Source organism: Maniola jurtina, chromosome 14, assembly GCF_905333055.1.
Source record: "Maniola jurtina chromosome 14, ilManJurt1.1, whole genome shotgun sequence".
In the NCBI taxonomy this organism is placed as follows: domain Eukaryota; kingdom Metazoa; phylum Arthropoda; class Insecta; order Lepidoptera; family Nymphalidae; genus Maniola; species Maniola jurtina.
This window is the reverse complement of record NC_060042.1, coordinates 14,379,583-14,407,046: the sequence shown is the minus strand read 5'-3', so window position 1 is coordinate 14,407,046 and position 27,464 is coordinate 14,379,583. Positions and strand designations below refer to the sequence as shown.

The 27,464-nt window shown below is 35.1% G+C and overlaps 1 protein-coding gene across 1 annotated transcript in view; it reads left to right on the top strand.

Annotated features, from left to right (window-relative positions):
- The first annotated feature begins 574 nt into the window (after nucleotides 1–574).
- Nucleotides 575–27,464, top strand: part of LOC123871807 (retroviral integration site protein Fli-1 homolog) — a 38,060-nt gene continuing 11,170 nt past the window's right edge. Inside the window, exon 1 of the mRNA XM_045915767.1 lies at nucleotides 575–1,709. Coding sequence (XP_045771723.1) covers nucleotides 808–1,709 — 902 coding nt within the window. The 5' untranslated portion in view covers nucleotides 575–807. The remainder of the gene's footprint in view (nucleotides 1,710–27,464) is intronic.

Sequence of the window (27,464 nt, the reverse complement as noted above, 5' to 3'; positions counted from 1 at the left end):
CAAAAGCAAGAAGTTGCGTTAGTATAATTTTTGTGACATAATTTATAATATTTTATAGCATAGAGCACTCCGGGATAACCTCTATTTATCACTATCAGTGAAAGAATTTTCATAATCGGAACATTAATTCCGGAGGTCACCCCCTACATACAAACTGACACATTTTACTTTTCACTATAATGGTATGGATATTTGACTGACTTACATCTAAGTAGAGCGTACAGCACTGCGTCTAGAAACCTGCGATTTTGACATGATTTTGCATAGCGTAGGTTTGGTCTACTATAACGTAACTAGATGAAAGCCTACTTTTCAGAAATCTACCCTGGTAAAGCCGGAGCGCTTCGGCTTATGTTGAGTACAGGATCAACGGGTTACTTGAGATTTTATTTTTTAATATGAATTTTTTATCCTCATAATATTACAAGTTATAACATTCGAATTGTCTCAGCCAATTTTGCACTTCTGAGTTTATCAACGTAGATAATCCAGTAGAACGTTATATTATACTGTCACATAACAATAATTAATGAAGCAAACGGCCGTTTTACTATCGATCAGTAGAAATAGAGCTGCTGATGACTCTACACGTATCAACATGCTGCCGTGCAGATAGACATATGAAGATAAACAGCGTAGTACAAAGAAAAGCGCTCTACTACAACATAACTAGTGGCGTGCACGCTACGCAGTCGCGGCGCGGGGCGCGATGTAAACAAACAACTTTGGATATCGTAGTATGAATAACGCGAATCCAGCGCTCGCCGCCCATTCTGTCGCGAACCGTCGGCCGTTCCGCACGCTGCCATGATCGACTACGCGCGCCAAAACATGTGTGACTACTACGTGTCCACCGCGCAAACGGCGTCGGCGCCCCTCGACGCCTTCAGCGTCCTGAAGAAGGGCAACGCGAGCTTCACCTACGGCAACCTGTACGACTCCTACAACATGTGCTCGGACCCCGAGGCGGACACCAACAACGTTTACTACAACTTGATAAACTTTCGCGAGTACCGCCACGACACCGACGGGTGGAAGAGCAAAGTGGTGGACGAGTGGAGCTGCGACGACTCCGTCGCGTGGATCTACGACTGTGCCGTTTCACACGGGTTCAGCGAACTGGATGTGCCGTTCCACAATTTCAGACTCCCGGGGCACGAGCTGAGGAACAAGAGACACATGGAGATCGTAGAATTAATGGGACACCCTCACGTCGATCCACAGATCTCGACGAGGATAGCCAACACGATCTACGACAGACTCCAGTGCCGTCTCAATGAGGACATGCGATCGCAATCAGTGTTGAGATACGCGGAGAGTGCTCCCTATGCGCAGAGCCATGAACAGACGATATTAACGGATTTGACCTATTGCACTGATAGAAACAGAGGGTACTACGCTTCGGATTACAAGACCAATGATATCAGTTTAATGAACGCCGCAGACTCTAGCGACGATCATGAAGACGCATTCCGTATTGACACTGCCTCACCGGCTTGCTCCTACGGTAGTGATGCAAGCAAATCTGGAGATGAGGATGATAAGAAGAAACCGTTCAAAAGGCCCCCGGGCCGTCCCAAAGGATCCGTCAAGAAAGACAAACGTCCACGAAGCGTTTCCGTCCCACAGTTCCTGAGAGATCTTTTGTTGGATGAAAGATTTTGTCCGTCAATAATCAAATGGGAGGATATTTCACAAGGAAAGTTTAGGTGAGTTCAACTTGTTATTCATTTAACTCTTTTTGCATTCAGATTTACTTGTAGAGTTCGTTGTTGCGAAGTCGTGATTAGATCATTTGTCAGTTGCATCTTGTGTTCTCAGATATACAGATAATTTATCACGTCTAAGGCACGTGGAACCTTGCATGCCGTCAATTTTACAGCTAAACAGTCGAAGCGTTAGTACGTCTTAACGTTTAAAAACTCATATTTCTGTTCTATTGTCTTAGAAAAGTACCTATTGCAATGGGCTAGGTAACTACTAACACCATAGATACAGCTCTACATGGTACTGCAATAAAAATATACCGTATTCTGTAACTTCGTGATGCAGAAACCACATTGGAGAGAACTGATTTTCAAATAACTTCAGTTTGAACAAGTGTAAATTAAAAATTTATAACACCCCCGACGATCCAAAGTATTTGAGTTTTCCAAAACATCATTTTCAAATAAATAATTATGTATTTAGGCAACGTCCATCTTGACAGCTTGACATTTGTCTATTGACATAATATTATGAACCTAACGGTTATCGAACCTTCTTTTCTGCAAGAAAACTAGAAAAGAGCTGATAACTCTTAAACGGCTGAACCAATTTTTTTAGATTATAGCTAAGAACACTCTCGATCAAGCCACCTTTCAAACAAAAAAAAGTAAATTAAAATCGGTTCATTCGTTTAGGCGCTACGATGCCACAGACAGATACACAGATACACAGATACACAGACACACAGATACACAGATACACAGATACACACGTCAAACTTATAACACCCCTCTTTTTGGGTCGGGGGTTAAAAACAATTCAAATGACTCTAGTATAAAGAATTGCAATGTTAGTAAACTATTGTTGAATTTCAATTCATGATAACATTAATTAAAAATAATCACAAACTATTAACTGTTCTGAGTAAAATCTGAAAAAGCGGTAAATATAAATGAAAGGAGTCAGTACCTAATTTCGTTCTTGAAATACCTAAATATTGAACACGTTTTCTTTTCGGTTAAGTGATATTCTTATAGGAAAAACTTAAACCGATAATTTGATCCTGCAATACCGGGTATCATGAAACAAAATATGTTAGGACATTTTAAATTCAAACTGTAAGTTTGTGTTCTTAAAAACAGTTCATAAATATTTTATCATTGTTGTTCGGTGATTACAAGGGTTCCGAGCGCGCCCTTATCTTAAAAGAAACCCACAACAAACTCAACTGGGTTCTATTTTCATATTACCATCTCATAATATAACATTATATTTATGCGCTGTACTTAGGTATATCCTTGAGAAATGCTAAATGAACGTCATATCCATTAATTTTATTTTATAGTTAGTAATTCTTGACACGTATTGATCTGCGAAGTGTTAAATACATCAACTTGTTAAGCTGATGTTAGGAATTCTAATTGCACAGTATTATCAATTATATAAATATTGTAGTCAATTACGGCCAAACGGCACGGCGCAATTTTTATAATAATATAAATACTTGGTTTTTGTTTCCTAGACTTATGCAGTTGTTAGTTATTTGTAGATTGAATAGATGTCGATAAGTACCTGTTGAAAATTCTAATAATAGCTCACCAAATATGTTAACTTCTACAAAAAGTTGACAATTTTTTACGTAATTTGAAGATTTGCAAAAAGACAACAAAGGATAATAATATAGTATCTGCAATAACGGATAAAATGTCGATGATATTGGTTCTTGAAAAGTGGATTTTAACGGAACTGTTGCTGCAGCAAAAATTTAACATGAAAATTTCCTGGCACACTTATTGAAGCCATAGAACGAAATCTTTCGAAACTAGTCTTGTGTTCATATTGGAGTTTGGTATATCAAAATCATAATGCTTTTCCAAATTGTGGTTTGTAGCACGTATACACATTATATTATTATTGTTAAAAGAAAAAAACAAAGTAATGCAGCTCAGATGTTTCTTTAGATGTAGCAACTTAAGTATTATAAAAGTTTTCATTGGTTGGGGCGACGCATCTGCATTTTAAAGCCCAAGCTTCGCATTTGACCTTCGCACAAGCGAATAAAAACACTTCAACATGCCAATGTGACTTTGCTCACTGATCCTGTACGGTCATTTATTCTTTAATCAGACAAAAAACTTTCAACATAATATCTTTTAGGTTGCAGTTGCAACCTAAAGATGTTATGAGTTGCAAGATGGGAACTCGTTTAAAAATCATTAGTGGTTTTATATTTATTTTGGAGAGATTAACTGATGTTCAGTTCAAAGTCGATAAAGATAAAAATTGTTAAGTTGATATTGTAGAATTTTATAGGTAAAAGAGTTTAGATAGTATTAAATTACATTAAAGTTTTGCAAAAGAAATACTGCTTAGTCGGGAACATAAATAGTTGACAATATCTCTTAATTCTTTAAATTTAAAGGATGCGTTTTTGAATACTTCTTGGTTTTATCAAAAAATCATCACGTTCTTTAACGACATTGATGCGTTTTCGCTTTACCTGAATACGTAATATAACATTCAATTAAGTATAATTGCAATTATTACAAATTATTTATCACTCAGCTTGTGGTACCCAAGCCCTGTGTTCTCATGCACAACAGCACATGTTTTTATAGTTTACCTTCACCTTGCCGGTTTAACTTTGTCCTTGTTCGATTCACACGTTACCTCGCAATTTTCGATTGCCATCTAATTCACCCTTATTGCTTGCTGGTTTAGGTTTATTATTGTTTGATTCAGTTGCAATCAGCTCAGAAGTTGTTAAAAGTTCAATCATTAAATGCGTCGTTGGTTGTGGCGTGGATCTGGTAATTACAATGTTGACCTTTATCATGTTATCTTTAGGCTTTAGATTTGCATTCTGATGTTGGGTATAGTTGTTGCTATCCTAGCACTGGATTTTTTGTTGTTGTTTATAACTAATGATCAGTGAGATCACTATACAGACTCGTATCTCGAACAGTCCTATCAAATTATTGTGTATCTGCATTGAAATGATATGAGTTTACGTTCATAATATCTCATATATTATTATCTATGAACGTACTCAGCTGATTTTAGAAATAACTACTTATGATCGTCTATTATAGCAGATAGTTATTATTAAATTTTGGTCGTGATTTGGCGTTTAGCAAGATTTTGATTCGAATTTTGATTTTTAAATGACAGAAGAAACTCTTTCATTCACTTCAATGCATAATATAATATATTATATAATTAATGATTTATGTATAAACTCAAAGGTAAAGCGAAGTATATGTATATATCTACTCATGTGGCGAAGTCATATAAAGACTTCATATATTATGTTGAGTATGGTTAAACCGGTTTCTGTCAGTCCAACAATTCTTAGAATACTTTGTACATAAACAAACTTAGTGAGGACGCGTTTATGTGTTCTGTTGTTATGGATGCTGTATAGATTATGTGGCTATTTAAAACAAATATCGCAGGCAACGCCTTTAAAGAAAACGTGACAATATTCTAAGTTCTATCTTATATATCTCTATTATCTTTTATAATATCCCTATCCTATATAATTATATTTAGTAATATGCCTTATTCAATGGTCTCATATCAGCAAAAATATAATTTTAACTCCCTATTTTAGTTTAAAATTGATACCAGTAATGTTGCCGATTCTCTGTTTCAGTTTCTAGTGAAAAAGTTACTGGATCCCTACTCAAATATAATATGAATTATTCTTATATCACACTAATCACACTTCACACTATCACACTAATATTATAAAGCCGAAAGTTTGTATGTGTGTGTGTGTGTGTGTGTGTATGTTTGTTACTTCTTCACGCAAAAACTACTGGACGGATTTGGCTAAAATTTGGAATGGAGATAGATAATATCCTGGATTAGCACATAGGCTACTTTTTATCCCGGAAAATCAAAGAGATCCCAGGGGATTTCAAAAAATCTAAATGCACGCGGACGAAGTCCCGGGCATCGGCTAGTTTATTTTAAAGTTGCACGAAGTAGAAACGTTGTCTAAAACAGTAAAAAACACGACAATTAACTTTACACGTACTTCATTTATTAGAATGTTTTTAACTGTTCAGATCATCAAGTTTGTTCTACCTAGTTATTGACGTCTTGGTCAATAAAGAAGTAATAAAAAATACACTCAAAAAAACAACTTAACATTAAAACAACCAGACAAGACAATACGTTGTTGTATCTGATCGTAGGTATAGAGGTGTGCAGATCTTTTTCATATGTTTTAAAATAAATGATTGAAGTTTTTTTAGGGTTTCGTACTTTAAAAGGAAAAACGGAAGCCTTATAGGATCACTTTGTTGTCTGTCTATCTGTCTGTCCGTCCTTCCGTCGTGTCTGTCAAGAAAACCTATAGGATACTTCCAGTTGACCTAGTATCACGTTAGGTAGGTAGGTGGATCTTATAGCACAAGTAAAGGAATAAATCCGAAAACAGAGAGTTTGTAGTTAAATCACAAAAAAAACTAAAAAAAGTGTTCACGAAAAAAATAATTTACTAACTATTACTAATTTAATAAACTACTAACTTGCTGTGTTGCACATAAAAATATTAAAATATATTGTATGGTACGGAACCCTTCGTATGCGTGTCCGACTCGTACTTGGCCAGTTTTTATTTTCAATTGTCTCGATCTACAAGTTTTTGTGTCTGTATGATGGACAATATTATCTCACGCGTTGCCTAACATAGTTTTTTTTTAATTTATAGTTAATCGACGTTTCAATCATTCAGGTAGAATTTTGTTTGATGATTTTTTATACTCATAGTAATCATTTTGTACCTACACTATTTTATCTTGCTTTATATTGAATACTTGTAGTATTACTATTAGCTTCATACGCTTGGGTTGCCCTTAAAAGATCACGTCAGTGATAAGGCCGCCTTTGCACCCTAGCACAATTATTGTCTTCTTTAGGTTTACCTTTTTTGTGTTCCGTTGCAATTAAGTTTCTACGACTAAGTACTATGACTAAGTAGGTTCACATATTGGATCTAATTTGATCAATTTACCTTAAAAAACATTTCATTGCAAACTTTTTTCAGGGATGCTTATAATCCCTTAATTGAATCTTTCTCTATGGATATAATGAACGTAGAGTACAATCTCCCCTCAGTGGAGTCTGCATTCCGAACCGGTTTGAAACCGAAAAGTTATAATTGCCATATTAATCAAGTGTCAGAAGTTGACCGTCATGAAAAAAATATTTTTATTTTTTTTAATAATTGATCTGACAAAAAATAATAATATATTATGTTTTACGGAATAGATGTAAAAAACTTAATAAAACGTATTTAAGTATGATATAATTCAGAAGCTTTTGACACAATGTTTTAATAAAAATAACGAATTCTCAAGGTTGTTCTTAAAACCTGTTAGATTGAACAGAGATAACGAAATATTACATTATTTTTTGCTAATTACAAGTTAAAAATTGCACTAATATTTTTAACTACTCATAATTTATTTTTAGCACCTAGTTCTATGAAAAAGGTAATAAAATTATAGGTACCTATTATTATCGATTATAATTTTTCAAATATTGGACATTTTATTTGTGTTTCACTTTATAAAACAAAATTGGGTCCAGATCAAAAATATATTATGCAAGTAGGTATGTTTAATTTTTTATTGACAAATAAAATGTTGTTAAAAATAAAAATAAATGTCATTGAGATAAACCGACTTTACAGTGAGATTAGACCATAAAGCAACTGATATAAAATTGGTTAAAATCGTAACTACCTATCCATTTCATGATAAAAAAATATGAAAGAAGGATTTAAGTATTATTGGATATATTTTTCGAGAATCCTTTACCAATTAGGATATGAGAACTAAAGTTCAGTATTTAATTATATTATTATCTATCTGAATAAGGCGCGTACCTATCTTCTATGTAGATACTATCTTTATATTTGTAAGATGGTTATAAGACTAGATTGTGTAATTAATGAAAATATAATAAAATACTTAAAAATACTTGCATTAGCAAGTAGTTTTGCAAAAAAAGAAGTTTAGAAGAAATCCAATTCTCTACCAAAAATCCATTGAATTTCTTCAGAGTTGTAAAAATTCGAAAAAAACAAGATCCTTAGAGGGGTTATGCACTTATCCGATCCGAAGCCGTGAAAATACGGATATAAAAACTCGGACCGAATTCGGATATTGCTACACTAATCCGATCTCTAATCCAAATCTAAGCTATTCAGTGGACATCCTTGACATATTTACGTCACATATCCGATTTGAATCCGAGGCACATCCGAGATATTCTCACGGATGACGGACAGAACTCAAACGACGACGACGCACGAAGTCGGATCTAGTGCGTAAGCTATCTTACAAATAGTTCTGTGACTACTCCGGAACGTGTTTTCACGGATTCGGATCGGATGAGTGCGTAGCAGCCCTTAGCTAGTGGGGCACTAGGAGTAGAGGGGGCGGCGCCCTGCAGTATAGATTTTTTCGCTGACGACGCTCAAGGCCGGTTCGTTTCCGCTTTGCGCTTCCTTGCCTTGCGAGCCACGTGAGAGGTGCTGTACACTAGTATGCTGACCCGGAAGTTGCCGGAACAGAGTGCGTGTAACCTTTACACGCGGTTGAAGTAAAACTAAATACGCAGCTCCACCCATCGAATTGAGTCGGCAATTTGTGTCACAAGAGGCCAAAGCGTTAATTTAAATCAAAGCGAAGCGAAGGATTCTAAAGTAACTAACGCCTTAACAACTTTTAATTCCAAAATACCATTTATGTGACAATTTTACTTAAGTACTTATTTCTAGATATAATTTTAATTTTACCCATCTATTTACAAAAATTCGAACCTGTAAACGAAAACAACAAAAAATTAAGTTTGTTTCTGCGTACTTAATACAATAAACAGAATACACAACAGTCTAATAAATTTTGTGTTACGTGACACACAGATTGCCTAACCCCATAGAATGACAAAGAAAAAAAAATAAGAAAAATTGTCACAGCCCTGCACGCACGAACGAAAATACGAGTAAGCGTCGCGGCCCTGCCGTTGCCACGGCAACGCCCGGGAAGCATCTAGTCACGTGTCGCAGCTTCCGCGTTTTTTCTCGCATTTTTCTCCCTCTGCAGCCCTCCACCCCCGCCCGGCTCGTGTACGCCTTAATTGCGTCTGTGAGAGTGTGGTACGGAGAAATTAGAGCAAGGGTAGCTTAGACGTAGAGGCCGCCCCGCATTTCAATTAATTAATGGAATACAATCTAAAAAAAAAAAAAAATTGTAAAGACAAATTCTAAAAAGTCTAATTATATTCTTAACTCATGCAGTAACTGCCAACTTTACAAACAGACAGACAGATAAATATATGGACTGGATGTAACTGTAAAGGTTCCCTATAAAAGGTTTAGAAAACAATCATCCTTTGAATTACTGGTTGTACATGTACATCATATAAATGACCACTGATCATATAATATGTTACTAAGATGTATATACCTAATTATAATATAGAATTTACAATATACACATAGCTCTACTCTGCTTCCATGGATGATAACTCACGAGAACAATATTATTGTCCTTATTTGCTCCCGGCTACTAATTAGTGTATTAAATAATATTATTACAATACAATAACTGTACGCTTGTACGTTCATCCGGTACGTAATTCAATTAATTTTAATAACAACGTTAACTTTAATATTTATTTGGTATTAAAATTATCACGTGCGTTAATAATCTACAGTTTATGTTCTTATCGATACATTGTTATAATTAATTATTATTGTTACAACAAAGTCTCTATGAAAGTTATGATCTAATTTAATTTGTAACTTCGTTCGCATGTTAATCAAAATAATTATAAAATACTACTCTACCTATTTATATATAAAATAATGAACTGACTAATAGACATAAATCAACCTAATTGTTCAATGCTGGGTATAAACATTTAAGCATATTCGTTCAACGTAGACCCAAATAAGAAAGATTTTCGGAAATTCTATCCAAGCAAAGCCGGGGCCACCTAATATAATATAATAAAACCATACCTAGCTTTTAGTTTACTTGTAATAACGATGCTCAAAATAATTGACTCTAAAGTGTAAACTAAATTATTGACAGGTCTAACAAGTATTCTAATTATTTAAATGAGTTGCAGTATGTTATTCAAAATCAGGTAGAGCCACCCAGGATTACACTATTTGAACACTGGTCAATTTAGTTTAGACTAGCTGATACCCGCGACTTCGTTCGCGTGGATGTAGGTTTTTAAAATTCCCGTGGGAACTCTTTGATTTTCCGGGACAAAAAGTAGCCTATGTGCTAATCCAGGGTATAATCTATCTCCATTCTAAATTTCAGCCTAATCCGTCCAGTAGTTTTTGCGTGAAGGAGTAACAAACATACACACACACACACACACACACACACATACAAACTTTCTCCTTTATAATATTAGTGTGATAATCTATCTAGGTAGACAATATCAAGTAAATTAATTATTATTTTGGAAAACTTTATCAAACTCTCTATCTCGTAGTTACTCTGTGAAAAGCTTGCACCAAAGTCCCTGTAACATTTCTTTTTCGTGAAAATCTATTTATAACTAGGGCAGCCTCGTGCTGTCGTGCCATTTTCTAAACATAACTCTATTCCGAAGCCATAAGTTCGAGATTTCGTTGCACAGAAAAATGTGCGTATATACTTAGATGGAGGTAGGTATGTATATATTTTTTTTTCTCATAGTGGCTCTATTATATTGATTAGTAAAGCTCCCTTTCCGGGGCGGGCGCCTTCTGCGAATTCCACGCAGTTTCTTTGTTTTCGCTTTTATAAGGTTCGCGACGTGAATGAAAAATTCAGTATCGCATCCCATTGCTAGGTTTTGGCCTCGGTTGCTTTCGGTTAATTTTATTATTTCATTCAAATGCCAATTTTCCTTTTCTATTCAAGTAAACTCATTAACCCCCGACCCAAAAAGAGGGGTGTTATAAGTTTGACGTGTGTATCTGTGTATCTGTGTATCTGTGTATCTGTGTATCTGTGTATCTGTGTATCTGTGTATCTGTGTATCTGTGTATCTGTGTATCTGTCTGTGGCCTCGTAGCGCCTAAACGAATGGACCGATTTTAATTTAGTTTTTTTTGTTTGAAAGGTGGCTTGATCGAGAGTGTTCTTAGCTATAATCCAAAAAAATTGGTTCAGCCGTTTGGAAGTTATCAGCTCTTTTCTGGTTTTCTTATTACTTTTATCCCAGGACCACCAGAGGTTACGTATTTTCTGACACAGGAAATATGTACGATTGAGTAGTGTTAGTAAGTACTAAGAAAGCATGCCTAGCCTACGTGCTAGCTTGCTTAGACGGCCAATTTTCAGGTATCTGATAATCAAGGTACATAAAACCATTACTTACCTCACGTAAATTCTCCAAACTGATTTTTACGTATATTTTAGGCAATATCCTTAAAAATATGTCGCCAATACTCCTAGACACTTCCCGCGTCGGCCGTATTGCTTTGTAGACGCTTTAAAGCTCCCAAAATAAGTAATTACTTGACTGCATGTAAATTCTGATGCTCCATTTTTATATATGCCCACCAGACAACTATTTTAAAACTTTTTACAAGAAGACAGACCAACCCAGAGGGCCAATCATCCCCTAAATTCAATTTTAATGCCTCTTTGAGCGCGAGGGCATCATTATCTACGCGCATGAGACTGAGTAAGACATGTATTAGGATATATTGACTTCTCTCTCACTCTCTTATAGTTTACTTATGTCAATTAATTATTAATATTTAAAAAAAACAGCTAAAAATTAAAAAAATTGGAGAATTCACGTGAGGTAAGTAATGTTTTTATGTACCTTGATTACCTGATACCTGAAAATTGGCCGTCTAAGCAAGCTAGCAGGTCTGTAGGCATGCGTTCTTAGTACATACTAACACTACTCAATCGTCCACATTTCGTTCGTCAGAAAATACGTGACGGCTGGTGGCCCTGGGATCTTTCACTATTGTAACAGAGGTTCATAATATTATGTCAATTGGCAAATGTCAAGCTGTCAAGATGGAGGTTGCTTAGATACATAATTATTTATTTGAAAATAATGTTTTGGAAAACTCCGATACTTTGGATCGTAGGCGCGGAGTTTCTAATTTATAAAATATTATAATCACAGTTAAACGAGAAAACATCAATTCAATTATAATATCCAACAGTCAACCAAAGGCCACGAACAATCAACCCAAACCCAAACCATAGTCAAACTATTTTTAGGGTTCAGTAGGTATCTGTAGAAAAAAAAAAGATGTAGCCTCGACTGCAGTTTTAGTCGCGTAGGTGTGCATGGCACCATTAAATATCGTAGGAGGCGATGACCCTCCGCGCGGCTGAGGTTCCCGCATCGTAGTCGCTTTGTCGCGCAGGTTTGGATGATGCATTAGGCGCACCTTCTTTATATTTTACCTGCTTGAACTCAGCTTATTTATTTTGACAAAATACGTTAAAAATTCATCATCATCAGGATCAACCCATCGCCGGCTTACTACTGAGCACAAGTCTCCTCTCAGAAAGAGAAGCTACCACACTGGCCAAGCACGTATTGGCACACCTCACGCACCTTTGAGGGAGCATTATGGCCAACTCTTAAGCATGCAGGTTTCCTGACGGTGTTTTCCTTCACCACTTCGTTGTCTGTCTGTGTGTCATCTTTCAAGAGAATCAAAACTTATAAATTGGGTACTTCCCGTTTACGTAGAATCATGAAAGGCTGGTAGCAATATCTTATAGGCCAAGCACTCTACTCCTGTGGCCCAAGTAAACAGAAAAATCCGACAACTGAATTGTCATTACATAAAAAAAAACTTGTACGGAACTCTTCATGTGTGAGGCAGACTCGCACTTGACCGGTTTTTGAAAGTTGTCAAATAAAAATTTTACATGCAATAACAAACAAAATGAAATACAAGCCACTTTATTCCTTATTTCATCGGGTGAAAGTCGATATCAATTTAATCGTAAGTATATCTTGAAAAGCGAACTATTATACGACTACGTAAAATGGGTACATTTTTAAAGCAACGACATGTTAGAAACAGATATTTCGTTTTGGTCGTGTTAACTATGTGAGTCATTCAGATAATTCTTGATTTAGTGATGTTCGGTCACAAATATTTCATGGAACGTATAATTATTAACATAACATTGATGTTACTTTTGAAGAGATATTAGCTGCCTTATTGGATTTATATTATTATAGAAATTGGGTTTTAGAATGGCACAAATAAACGGTAGTTTATGAATAAAAGTTTAAAAAGCGTGAAATAAAAATTAAATTAAAAATTTAAAAAACCCCCGACACATAAACCTCTAAAAAGTAAAAAAATAATAGGTAAGTATGTATGGGCCCTTTAAGAATAGTATAAATAGTAAAGTTTTTATCCAAGCGTTCGTTGCGTCGGGGGACCGCTAAAGTTAACAAAAACTATTCTTCCTACAACAGATGACTTTCATAGTTTATGATAGGTAGCGGTCCCCTGGCGCAACGAGCGCTTGGATAAAAACTTTACTATTTATACTATTCTTAAAGGGCCCATACATACTTACCTATTATTTTTTTACTTTTTAGAGGTTTATGTGTCGGGGGTTTTTTAAATTTTTAATTTAATTTTTATTTTTCTTGACGCTTTGTTACCTACACAAGTCATCATCATCATCATCAATATTTTCAGCTTATTTTCTGTCATCAGTCAAGTTTCAATAGGAGTGTATCACATCGCGCTCCCGCTCTCCATGAAAAACAGAGTTTAATTTATGTCTCAAAGATTTGTATGAAAATCTCTGAGCCTGTGTATCTTTGAAACTATATATTCTTATAGAAATTTAACAAATCTTAAACACAGATATTTTGTAGAACATGTCTGCAAAATGTCATTGATTTGAATAATTTTGAGTTGGGGTTGATATTCAAATAACAATTTATATGTTTATAATTATGTAGACCGCGCCAAATACACTCCTCTTAGTGTGAATCGAAGCCAAGAGCCTATCTTTTTGGAAATTGGTTGAATAAGCCTAGAATTTATTCCCGATCATATTCAGCTAAAAATGTTATCGTTGGTATCAACTGGTAGGTACTATTAGGTTGGTTCTACATTGCTGCTTCACTGAGTACCTAATACAAAAATATTTTTTCTTAGAAAACCTTAATAAATGTGCAATGGGCTTGATGGCTTTCATTCAATGATGATCACTGAGTTATCGAATCACCCTAAACTTATCAATTAACAGTATTAACTTATGTTTTAGCGCTGAAATAAACATCTAAAACGCATTGGTACCTAATAAAAAGTTGAGTATATTTGCTCGTAATTAGTGACTGTAGTCGTAACTAGACCACGTTTAATGGCTGTCGAGTGGCGAGGTTAGGAGATAATAGTTTTGTGTGATGTTACGAATGTCGAATGGTAGGTGTAGTGTCCTCTAGTTACAAGCACCCACTTACCTAAACCTAGTTGTCACCACCAGAGAAACATGATAACATGCTGGAGAATATAATGAAATGTAAACGTATTTATTATAATGAAATGTATCGTCACAATATAATGATGAAACACTTTTTTACCAATACAAATCTAATTCGATAAAGAAAATATCATTTGGCAGAATTTTCCTACCGAAAATTCTTATTGACAAATTCTAATAGGATAGTAACTACTTACCTATACTAGAATTAGTAATTTCCAATTAGATTTTAAAAGATAGCAGAGTCATTAGTTCGAAAATTCTAAAAAGTTAATATTCTTAATTTTTCCGATAAGAAAATGGAAGCAAAACAAATTAATTATTGTACCAACAACTCTATCACAGAGGTTATCAAATTATTCAATCTATACCAAGATAGAATGAAATTTTAAAACCAATAAAAACTCAATCTCCGTCTATACTCGATAAGTCCTAAGAATAATTAAAACGATTTCACGATAAACCATAATAATAAATAACAATTAAGATTAACCTACAATCGAAACATGTCTGTCAAGAAAATTCCGATCGAATTTCCGTCATTAAACATAATATTCGAAGAACCCTAAATATAAAGAACGATTTGCACAACGGGATTCCCCCGCGGTCGATTCGCACACATAAACAACAACATACAAACCTGCTATAATATATGTTGTGTACACTATGACGTATGCGGCTAAGGAACGTAACGCTTTGGCAATGTACCAAGCAACCAGTTTGACTGAGGTGGAAAACGATTTTTTACGCTACGACAATTAAATACTTTTTGAATAATTCTTATTAGCAGTTAGAACATGTCATTTGATGCTAATGTGGCTTATTTATTAGGTAGCTATTGTTTGTAGGGTTCCGTACCTCAAAAGAAAAACGGAACCCTTATCACTTCGTTGTCTGTCTGTCTGTCGTGTCTGTCAAGAAACCTATAGGGTACTTCCTGGTTGCTCTAGAAACATGAAAGGCAAGTAGGTAGGTCTTCTAAAATCTGAAACTTTGAAATGTGGTTACATCACAAAAATTGCTTCAATGGCGAAGGGAAACATCGTGAGGAAGCCTGCATGCTTGAGAATTCTCTATCAAATGCTTTTAAAGGTGTTTGAAGTCTGCCAATCTGTGCTTAACTAGCGTGGTGGACTTTTAATTCTGATAGGAGACCCATGCTTGGTAGGGCCGACGATGGGTTGAATGACAGGTGTAGTCCCGTTGGACCCGTTCGTTAGCCGTGTACCCGTTAACGGGGATAGCGGGATTGAATAAATGATGGTGAATGATGATGTTTTTTGCTATCAAAAAATTAAGTAAAGCAAAATCCCGTAACGATTCTTTGGGTTGTAATATTTTTTGGTAGAGCCAGTTCTTATAATATAAGCTTTACAATAAAATAAATGTACTTCAAGCTTGAAAACAACGTAAGATAATAATGAATGACTTTATTATAGCAGTGTGCGAGTGAGTCGCCGATTGTTTGGCTGACAATTAACAGGGCTTAAATTAGTTTCTAGAATATGTCTGCAAAATTTCATGGACTTTGGTTGCTTAATATTCAAATGAAATTGGAACTACGATTGTATGAAACGAGTGACGGAGAGAGCCCTTTTAACTTTAATACATACGCGACCTTCAATTAAATTTATTTTTATGTTATGTGTAAATTATTAAAATAAAGTATATCGTGTATAAAAAATTGTTTGATTTACATATATTTCAACGCTATAAATTTTCTTATTCTTATTAAGTAGCATTTTTAACCCCCGACCCAAAAAGAGGGGTGTTATAAGTTTGACGTGTGTACCTGTGGCATCGTAGCTCCTAAACTAATGAACCGATTTTAATTTAGTTTTTTTTGTTTGAAAGATGGCTTGATCGAGAGTGTTCTTAGCTATAATCCAAGAAAATCAGTTCAGCCGTTTAAAGTTATCAGCTCTTTTCTAGTTACTGTAACCTTCACTTGTCGGGGGTGTTATAAATATTTAATTTACACTTGTGCAACGCGTGATTGACTGTCAACTTGATATGACCTAAATAGTGATTTTTGTGTAAAAAATGTTTGATAAAATGGTATGTGTGAAAAAGCAGAATATTTGTAGGTAGTGCATAATATTACAAATGTTCAAAAATTTCTTATTAATAAAAATTAAATTAAATGAATGACTACATTTTAATTTATATCACGGAAAACAAAAATTATGACTTAGCAAAAATGTAAGGAGCAAAGACGTCATTAGTTGCCTAATAAATCTACTTATCATTAGAAAAAAACTACTTTTCAAAAGAACTTTACATATATTTATGAGAGTTTTATAGCCAACTTTTAATAGTTAAGTACTTGCAAAGTTGTTGAATTATGGCTAATCCTGATAAAAATTTTATCTACTAGTTTTAATAGATTTTATGATTATTTTATTACTAAGCCCGGGCTAACCTGGAAAGGGTTAGTATGGCAGTTTTTGCTAAACCGATACTCCTTTGGTTTTTACACGGCATCGTACCGGAACGCTAAATCGCTTTGTGGCACGGCTTTGCCAGTAGGATTGTAACTAGCCACGGCCGAAGCCTCCCACCAGACATTTACTGTTATAAGTAGGTACAACATACAGAGATTATATCTTACAGCATATCCTATAGTTAATATAGTATGGTATCATCAAGTGTGAATTCTTAGAAAGACGGAGTGGATATATTACATAAGATCATAATATAGTAATATATTATTATTAGTATTAAGATAACTAGATAATAAATGCTATTACGAGTAAACCACTTCAAAGTCAAAGGTCTATTTACTGGTAACGACTTTACCAGTGGTGAAGAAACATAAGAGACCTGATCTTGATATTATTGTAATACCAAGTAATGCAATTTGGCTTTAACTTTTATCCAGCTGAGTCATTCAAATAGTATAATTCATAAAATGTGCAATAACTTTCTCTTATTAGATGGTTTTATAGCCGTTAGTCTAGTGGTTAAGACGTCCGCGTCCTATACTTGGGGTTGGGGGTTCGATCCCGGGCACGCATCTCTAACTTTTCAAGTTATGAGCGTTTTAGGAATTAAATGTCACTTGCTTTAACGGTGAAGGGAAACATCGTGAGGACACTTGCATATCTGAGAGTTCTCCCCGCAAAGGTGTGTGAAGTCTGCCAATAAACACATGACCTGCGTGGTGGACTATAGCCAATCCCTTCTCATCCTCAGAGGAGACCCGTGCTCAGTAGTTGACCGGTGATGGGTTGATCATGATGATGATGATGATGACATTAATGTATTCAAATATTTCAAATGGGAAGTTTTTTACGCAGCAATATGAAAAAGACAATAAATTAAATAGGAATTTGATATGGAGGTGCGAAAATTCGCAAAATAAATAATTTTATATTCTTATAAGAACATCAACAAGTTTTCAATGACTTATTTTGTTTTGTGTTAAGATACAAATAAATCAAAAACATGCTAGGTAAGTACAGCAGATACCATTTAAAACTTTCACCAATGCTGATGAGTTAGTGAAGTATCACTTTGAAGTACTTAACAAAATGCCGCATAATCGAATAAGAGTTTAGTATGATGATGTAATTTCCATTCTAAATCTCAATAAATGACAAGTGAAAATCATTAAAGTAATCATAATCATCAAAGAATAAAAAGCAAAACTATAGATCCCATGACACAAAACTGAAATTGATATTTACTATGATGATAATAATTTCACAGTGCCTGAAAACCAAAATCTTATAGAGCACACTTTGACTTTGCTCAGACTTAAGACACTGTTAATCGAGACGGCGCTATACTGCTGGCATAAATCTGTCTCGTTTTAACTGAAACTTAAGTCTAAGCAAAGTCAAAGTGGGTTCCATAGATTTCAACCTTAGAACAGGGTATATTGTCAGTAATGACTTAAAGATCTGAAACTTGATCGCTATGGGCCTCATAACAATGTTCAGAGTTACTCAGTGGGCGATGGAGAAAGCTAAGCTCGGAGTTTATCTACGTGATTAAATAAGGAGATCCGTAGAAGAACCAAAGCAACAGATGTAGCCCAACGCGTTGCGAAGCTGAAGGGACAATGGACGAACGCATACTTCGAAGAACTGTTCGATGTTGGAGTCCCAAGCTGCTAGAATGTTGACCTTGCATCAGAAATGCAGCATTAGCAGACCTTAGACCTTAGATGGGCAGACGACATCAAACGAATCGCATGGAGCCAGTGAAAAATCCCGGCGCGTGGAAGTCACAATAAACAAACCCGGCAAACGACTTGGACCTGAAGCAGCGTAGTGGGAGAAAGTTGGCGAATCTAGGAGGTGAAATTCGCCGTATCAACCAATCGTATGCACTCGTGCTAACTGATAAACCAATTGCGTGCAACGGCCATTCGCCAGCCAGTTGCGTCAATGCTCAAGTTGTTTGCCGGGCCCTGTACGAGTACAAGAGACTTACTGATTGAAGATTTGGTTAGTGACGAAGATGATAATGAAGACCTTATCAAAGAGGTGACTTAAGACGTCAAAACATTAAGATTCTACATGGATTCTACTAATTGATATTTAACATATTATGACACATTGATACCAACATAAATAAACCGATTACGATTAATCGCATCAAACGGTGCGAGCGAAACAGCATGAGGATAACGTGAACAAGCGTGCTAGGTATCTCGTGATGCTCGCAAAAAACTTCGCAACAGATACACCCACTCACGTGCGCGGTACGCCTAGCACTTAATCCGATGAATTAAGGTCGATAATTGTACAACTTTATCGCACAGTTTGTACTGCATTACTGCGAATCGCGGTGGTTCCGTTAATTTATACAAATGAATAAAATTGAGATACTTCACTGAAATTTGAAAAGATCTTTTGGTGTTCAGAAATTCGTGTGAGTTGGTTGTACATTTTTTTTGCATTGTGTTTTTGTCTTAGATCTTCGTTCACTTTTTTCATTTTTTTTCTTTCAATTTTTACAAACCATTTATTTTGCGTTTAAATTTTTTATGTGGCTGTAAGGACCTTATTTATTGATATTTATCTATGATTCATCATTTACGTTTCCGTTTAAGATTTACTTTGATTTTTTTTATATTTTTGTATTTTTAGATATTTTGATTAGATACTTTAGATTTAAGATAGCGTGATTTAAGATGTCAGTTTGTAGCATGACAACAATTAATTTGGAAAATAAATTCTACTGAGATGCTAAAAATGCGCGAAAACAAATGATAACATGTTTAGCACTTGTAAAAGTTTAATTGAATAAAAATATTTTGAATTTGAATTTGAATATCTGATAAATATATTAGTAGTGTGGTAGTATTTTAAACAGCTTCAACTTGGCTGAAGTTTCCGGTGTTTTAATACATTTAAACAAGGATTTCACAATTGTTATGTACCCCTATCTAATTATACAGTAAATCAAACATGCGCGTACTCCGATATATACTATACCTATCGACAATGACGCAAATACTTTGTGATTGGTGCCATATTGGTGACTATAGCTATTGTTGGGTGTTATGCCGTCACATTCTGAGGTTTCTCTTTTATCTATATTAGGTATCTATTCGTTCAGAACTAAAAAAAGCGGTAATAGCTTAGTGGTTAAAGACTGCCCACATATTTCGGGAATCCGGGGTTATGCACCTTTAATTTGTCGCAATTGTGTGCGTTTAAATAGCGTTATAATAGTTTTAATATCGTTATAATAGTTCTAATATCGTTATTTAAATATCGTTTGCCAAAACATCATTCTTGGGAGTTCTCCGCCAAACTACACTTGGGCTGTCACTTGGACACTTAGGCAACGTGACTTCTTTTCACTCTGAGAGAAGACCATTGCCTATATGAGCCAGCGAAGTTGAGAGATGATGATGTTATTTTTGTTTTGAAGCGACAATTGCATGAAACGGAAATTTTCATCGCAGTACATCCCAATTTATCTATGCATTATTTACAGTGTGGAATTTACCTTGCTCTTAACTAAAATGTATGCTCACTTTATGTACCAGCCATAAAGGCTTCTTTACACCCGAGTACACTGAGTCAGCACTTAACACCTATTCTTGAGCTCAGAGGATACGACTAGACGAATAGAAAAAATATTTTTATTTTATTTTCACATAGTTTTATTTTTTGATTTCTTATTTGAGAAGAGCAGGCTGAGTTTCTTACCGGGTCTTCTCTAGAAACTGCATTCTGAACCGGTAGACTCAAAAACTTAGCATAAGAGACATCAGTTGTCCTATACCTAAAATAAATAAATTTTGATTTGATTCGAAAGGCTCTCGCTCAGTATGAAAGACGCCTAACTTGTTTTTCTTTTTAGAGCGGCGCGCAAGATTCGCAGAACCGCCGCCATTCGTTCGATGAATCAGATAGTATTATGATTCGAACGTGCGACATGACGATAACTTATTATGTAAATGATGTTATTTAATGGCTACACTTTCATAGAATATGGCGTTAGGATGGCCGTGACTATTCAAACAACAATGACTATTCAGTTTATTCGTAGACATCATCAGCTGTGATTGTTCTATATATTAATCTATACTAATAAATAAAATTGGAGTGTCTGTAATTTCGAAATAACTACCTCATATTAAGCTCATATGGTTATTTGAACGATACCAACACTGAATCACACGTTTTTAAAATTTTTGTCTGTCTGTCTGTCTGTCTGTTTGAAAAGGCTAATCTTTGGAACGGCTGAACCGATTTTGACGGGATTTTCACAGTCAAGTAGAGGATTGACCAGGGTGTAACATAGGCTACTTTTTTAACCGACTTTCAAAAAGGGAGTTGTGTTTTTCTACCTATGTACACCGAAATCTCCGAGATTTCTGAACCGATTTGCGTCATTTCTTTTTTAATCGATAGAGGAACTTTGCGACATTGTTTCATAAAAAATTTGGATTCCAACTCCTCAATCCTGATGCTGCAGGGGATCTGACCAATCCACGCGGGCGAAGCTGCGGGCATCAGCTAGTAGATAATATTAATATTGCCCTCCCCTACTGCTCACGGGTCTTCTCCCAGAATAGAAGGCTTTGGCCATAATCTATCAACAGAGTGCGAATTGGCAGATTTTATACACATTTGAGAACATTATGAAGAAATCTTACCGCGTGTGTGAGAAATTATAGCATGTAACAAACTTGCAAGAGACACTCCCTCTGTTGATGAAAATCTTGAATAAAATCCTATCAGTGCGTTTTGATATTAGCAATGATAAACAAACAAACAGTGACAGGAGTTCCACTTGAAGATGTCAATAAGTTACATTTCATTCATACAACAAAAACAACTTTTTCGCGCGCTACTTTTACTTCAACATTAAATCGGCACCAATTCGAAAGCATCATAAACAACTTCAACTTACTGTACAAAATAGACTTTAATAACTTGAAATAAAAACTATTTTTGTTTGGTGAACAAAATGCGAAGGCTAGATCTTAAAATTCAAAACATGTCAGATTTGATGGTTTCCAAGTATTACGATGGCGCACGCGCAAGTGAATTAACAAACATGTTTTGTATCAGAAATGCGGTACTAATTGAATTTCTGAACAAGTTAACAGCTGTGGAGACGGTGATCTAGTTTCCCGGAAAACTCCAGATTCACTCAATTTCGGTCAGTGATAATAAAACAGATTTTTAAATTAGGTAGTATAAAATGCAAATTTTAGATAAAAGTGATTATGAATTATGAAATAATACAATTACTTTTGCCATAATGTTATAGCTACACTTATGGTACAAATCTCTGTGCTTGCTAACGTAATTATGTAATTATCAATATAATAATTATACGTATTTACCTAAAACTACAAACTTTTCACAATTTTAATATGCATCTGTTATTATAACTGTACTAGGTACCTAAATTTAACCTAACAGGTCTTATAGTTTTTCAAAACTACTGAAACACAAAGACAAACGAACTGAATGATAAGGATTTTTTTATTATTACGGAACCCTAAAAAAAGGAAATTCTACGTACTACTAAACTAGACATTTACAATAAATAATTATAAATGCAAATATTAGTCTGGCGCCAGTTGTAAATTAAAGCGTACCTGAGCAATAGTTTTTATGGCAGACTTTACCAAACAAAATCGGCATGTCTGACTCATATTGCGAAAGTGAGGTAAAACCCCGCGCTAACATGTTTACATGCTTTATCGACCAACAAAGGCGAGTGATGCATGAAGCCACTCTTGGCAAAGAATCTACAATCGCTAAGTTATTCTTGAGAAATAAATTGCTGCAGGGTTGCAGGGTTTAAAGACTTTAAACAATGAGAGAAATAGAATAAGTAAAAACAAAGAAAGGATGAAAAACAGAGAGTTAATAGAGATACCCAAAAATAAAATCAATTGTTGATTGTTGAGGAAATAAACCTTTTCATATTCAGTAATTTGTTAAAAATAACAAGAAACATAAGAAACCAAACCAAAAGTCAAAGAAAAAATCAAAATAAATATAAAAAGTAGTGACTAGAAGCAAGTGGTACACAAATTCACTCAACCTTACATCACATAAAAATAATACCAGTTGAATTCAGCCTTGAAATACTTCCTTACAACTACGAGTATTATAATGATAAGACCCCCATTATCAGTTATCACCGGGCATCGTTATAGCAACAGATAAGCGTTTAAACACATGGTTAAAGTAACTATAAAAACTGGCCAAGTGCGAGTCAGACTCGCACATTAAGGGTTCCGCACTCGGGTATGGAAGAGCAAGACAAGACCGCGCCGTATGGAAGTCCATACAAGAGACCTATGTCCAGCAGTGGATGACTATGCGTTGATGATGACGATGATACTGCCTAGTAACTCAGTGTCATTGACTTCTTAGCACTGCGCGAGTCAGACTAAAAGGATGACGTCATAAAACATTCATCATGGCGAGTTAAAAGAAAATGAAAAACGCAAAATAAATCAGACAGAATAAAGAATTTGAAAAAATCTAAATCCATAATATAACATATTTGAATAGGTACCTACACGGGGTATCAACCTACGTCTAGGATCGGAAGTTCATGTAAAATTGGAAAGTACCTTACTTAATTTCTTACAAAATCAAGTAAGTCCCCGTCTTAACAAAATCACCTATGATCTAAAGTTCAATACAACAATCTCAGTTGAGCTTGGTTTTGCAGTCTTATATCTATTATACAAATGACTCAGAAACAAGACATTATTCTATACTTGATTAGCATACAGATTTTACATAACAATTTTTTTAATAGACTGAGTTATAGCCACCTTTGTGAATTAATTTGACCTCATATTATCGTTTATGTAATCAACGCACTGGCCAGTGATTCCCCCAGCCCTCACAGAAGTGAAGCCCCGCACATTTCCAGTACTTTACCACGTTTGAATTCTAAACACGTCTTGTGACTGTAGGATCACCTTGGACACGCACAGTATCAATTAGATCATGAATAAATTGTTGTAGTGGTTGAAGTTGAGAGGAAAGGTAATATTGGTCAAGGGTATCTAATTTTAGAACCTTTGTTATGGAACAACAAACTGTTATAGGAATAAATCGGAGATGTGTTAATCCAGGGTATAATCTATCTCAAAATCCGTTCAGCCATTTTTGCGTGATTGAGTAACAAATATCCAAACATCCACACACATTTCACATTTATAATATTAGTAGGATTTTGTCTATCATTTTGTTGGTGGTAATTTTTATAAAATCAGAGTGTTTTGCTTGAAAACATAAATTTCGTGATTGCACACAACACAAAAACATCCGTTTTCTTCTGAAGTTATTTAGAATTTATAGCCAGTTAAAATTTTTACTAGCAACAAGTACATAGCTTTGCCACTTTGCTAAAAGGTCTGGTGCATTTAATTTGCATAAACAAGGCATCTGCCCCTTGGCCGACTAACAAAGTCGGTCAAGTGCAGACAAGGTGTCGGCCAGCGCGGCGCTGTCGGCTTTGCGTTTCGTAGTTTTTCCATGAGGACATTGACTTGTTACACTCTTCCTCAACGAACTTCTAATGTTATTGTTTAGTTTTCCGCAATCAAACTGCCGGTCGGAAACATATATACAACGCAATATTGCGTTTTGTGTTTCTAGTTTGTTTTTTAAACTCTTTATGACACACGAATGTGAACTTAATACCTAGAAGATCTCTTCCAGATAACATTTGGTAATTGGGACCGGGTACACCCGATTTTATTCAATTACCGATGTCCCCGTTAAACGGGGCAGACAACGGGGATACCGGATTAGTTTTAATAATTTAATTCAATCCCCGCTGTCCCCGTTAACGGGGACACGGCTAACAGGGACAACGGAAAGTAACGCAGTAGTATGCAGTCCATAGAGGCATAATAGCAGTGCTTACCCGAGTTTACATTACTATTTGTCATTAATTATTGATTGGTCAGTTTCCGTTGCCCTGTCTGAAAAAAATCTAACATTTATCTAATAATATGGAATGAATATAATGTCCTTTATTTCTGTACCAAATAGTACCTTCGATTTTATCCGCGAAGTAGTTCATAGGTTTTTCAAATCCCATGAGAAAACTTCGACTTTTCCAAGTCAAAAGTAGCCTAGGTTTTGTCACTCTTCGAGTCTTTAAAATTATATCTATGCAATAATTACATCGATCTGTAGTAATTATTATTCTAACGTGGCGTGATTGTAGGACGAAAAAATATCTTCCGCACTTAATATAATATATAATATTATTATATTAGTAGGGACTCATCATCGATGGGCTTGCGTGATTCTATATAAAGATATGAATTACATCATAACTTATTATGTAATCTTTGTACTTACAGTCAAAGTGTGTACCTATACCTGACCTACAGCAGTTTTCTTTATGTTTTCCTTTGCTTGTGCGATAATAACAATTCTAGACAATAATAAGTAGGATTATACATTCTTGTAAAGTGGTACTGGGTTTTATGACAAGCAAGATTTAAGTCACATAGTGATTTTTATCTTGTGACTTGCATTTACCTTGGACACAATCTACAAATTATGTTTCTGTATTATTCTTATTTAAAAACTTTATAATTGTGGCTAGTTCTGTTGTACACAATCTCTAAATAAAACTAAATTGAGAGGTTTATAAAACCTAGGGCAGTCTTTTCCTGAAAACTTATTCAGTTTTGTCTAGAGATTGTCTCGGAATTTGGCCATAATTGCGTAATTCATCCAAATTATTATCTCAAGCTATTTGATATAATGTAATATCATATACTGAAGAAAAATCTATATTAATAAAGTAATACAAATAATACTTACATAAATGTATTTAAAATATAAAAAAATTAAATAAAGCCCAAGAGATAACCCTTTTTAATTTTTTAAATTTTCATGGCGGCAATTTTGATTTTTTTTAAGTGTTTGTTGTTTTAGCTTCAATAGAAATGCATACTTTCTATACTTTCATAAGTTTGAACTCTCTACCTATTACGGTTCATGAGATACAGCTGTTGACAGACAGACGGATGGACAGCGAAGGCTTAGTAATAGTGGTAATAGGGTCAAGTGCAGTTCATTAGGGTCCCAATATTTGCACCCTCTGGTATCGAATCTTAAAACCCGAAACTTACATGGACGAAGTCACGGCCATCATCGATTAGGTACTTAATATTCAAAATTCATTTTAGCAGTCTTCAGAAAAAGGCTTTTGAAAAAGGTTTTCAAACGCGACGGGCAAACAAAAGTCCGAGTCACTGCATGGTTGAAGAATTCGTCAGGAACTGGTTGAGTGCCAAACTGCATGTCGTAAACACGGGTATTTGGATTGACTCATCTGTAAATGCCAGACAGAAATCTTCATACCTCTGGACCGTTAAAAAAATTAGCTTCATTATTTTATAGACGATTAGATGGAGCCTACGACTTCGTTTGTGAGGATTTAAGTTTCTGGAAAACCTCTGGGAACTCTTTGGTCTTCCAAGATTGAAAGCAGCCTAAGTCGCTCCCTAGGTGTCCAAATCCATGCAAAAAAGACACATTATACACACACACACATATTCATTAAAATCATAAAACCAAAAACTTTTAGAATTTTGAATAAATTCAAATGAATTGTTTTATTTCTTACAAGAAAGTCTTGTCTTGTAAGTAGAGTCTGATATCAGATATTTTTGATAAGCAAATTAAGGCTCTACCACCGGTTCTACCGGCACACAGGCTACCATACAGTTCTAGAAGACCCAGCAAGAAACTGCAATATTTTAGTTTATTGAACGATGAATTTAAAATATGACCCAAGAAAATGGCTTGGAAACCTTTAAAAGAACTTCACATAAAGTATTAAGAATATTTCACATAATATAGCCATTTGTGTTTTGATGATGAATTTACGTGGACAGGGCAAGGTCCTTTAAAGTGCACTTTTTATACAACTGCAAACATTTGGCGCCGGCCTCGTAGCCTCTTTAGAGTGTTTTATCATTTGTTTATATTTACTTTAGGAGTCCGAATTTTATTTACTTAAATAACTAAGTACTATATAATACAAGGTGTAAGCAGAACGTTAGCAAAAACTTAGGGTTGTTATTATAAAACCTAAACACAATCCAATGCCAATAACCTTTTGCTTTATTTTGTTATTTTAGTGATTTAGGATTTTTCAAGCCGCATTGTATAGCATGCAAAACTCGAGTCAATGCCCCACCTACGAGACGCCTCTCGTCAGTCAGACGTTTTATTTACTGTGTGTGTGTGTGTGTGTATTTGTACGTGTTTATTGTGAACTTTTAAAAATACAGGATTAAAAAAACTCGCTATTTTTGGGGTTTCTTTTATTTTGTAGAGATACGGAACTATAAAATGTGAATCTGAAACCATTTATACATCTCTAATATTGTTTATCTTGATTCCTCATGTCCCTTGCGTTGGGGTCGAATGACATTGCAATTTCGTGGCCAGAATATTAACAGGCTTACGAAACGCATTCGACATTTTGTATAGGTATTGACAAACAACTGTACAGCAACCTTATTTACAGGCTTTGATAGCTTGCCAAAAACAGCAACACTGTGAAAATACAAAAGGTACGGTCGGCCTCAGAATTCGGGTAGCAATTTCGCAAAACTATTGCACCAAAAACCTATCGCACTTATGACCTTTTTCTATAAACACGCCACAAACGCCTAACGCATGGTCATGACCGTGCCACGCGAATATGACCATTAAGGTGCTAAACGACTTACGGCCTTTAATTGTACCTACAAACAAA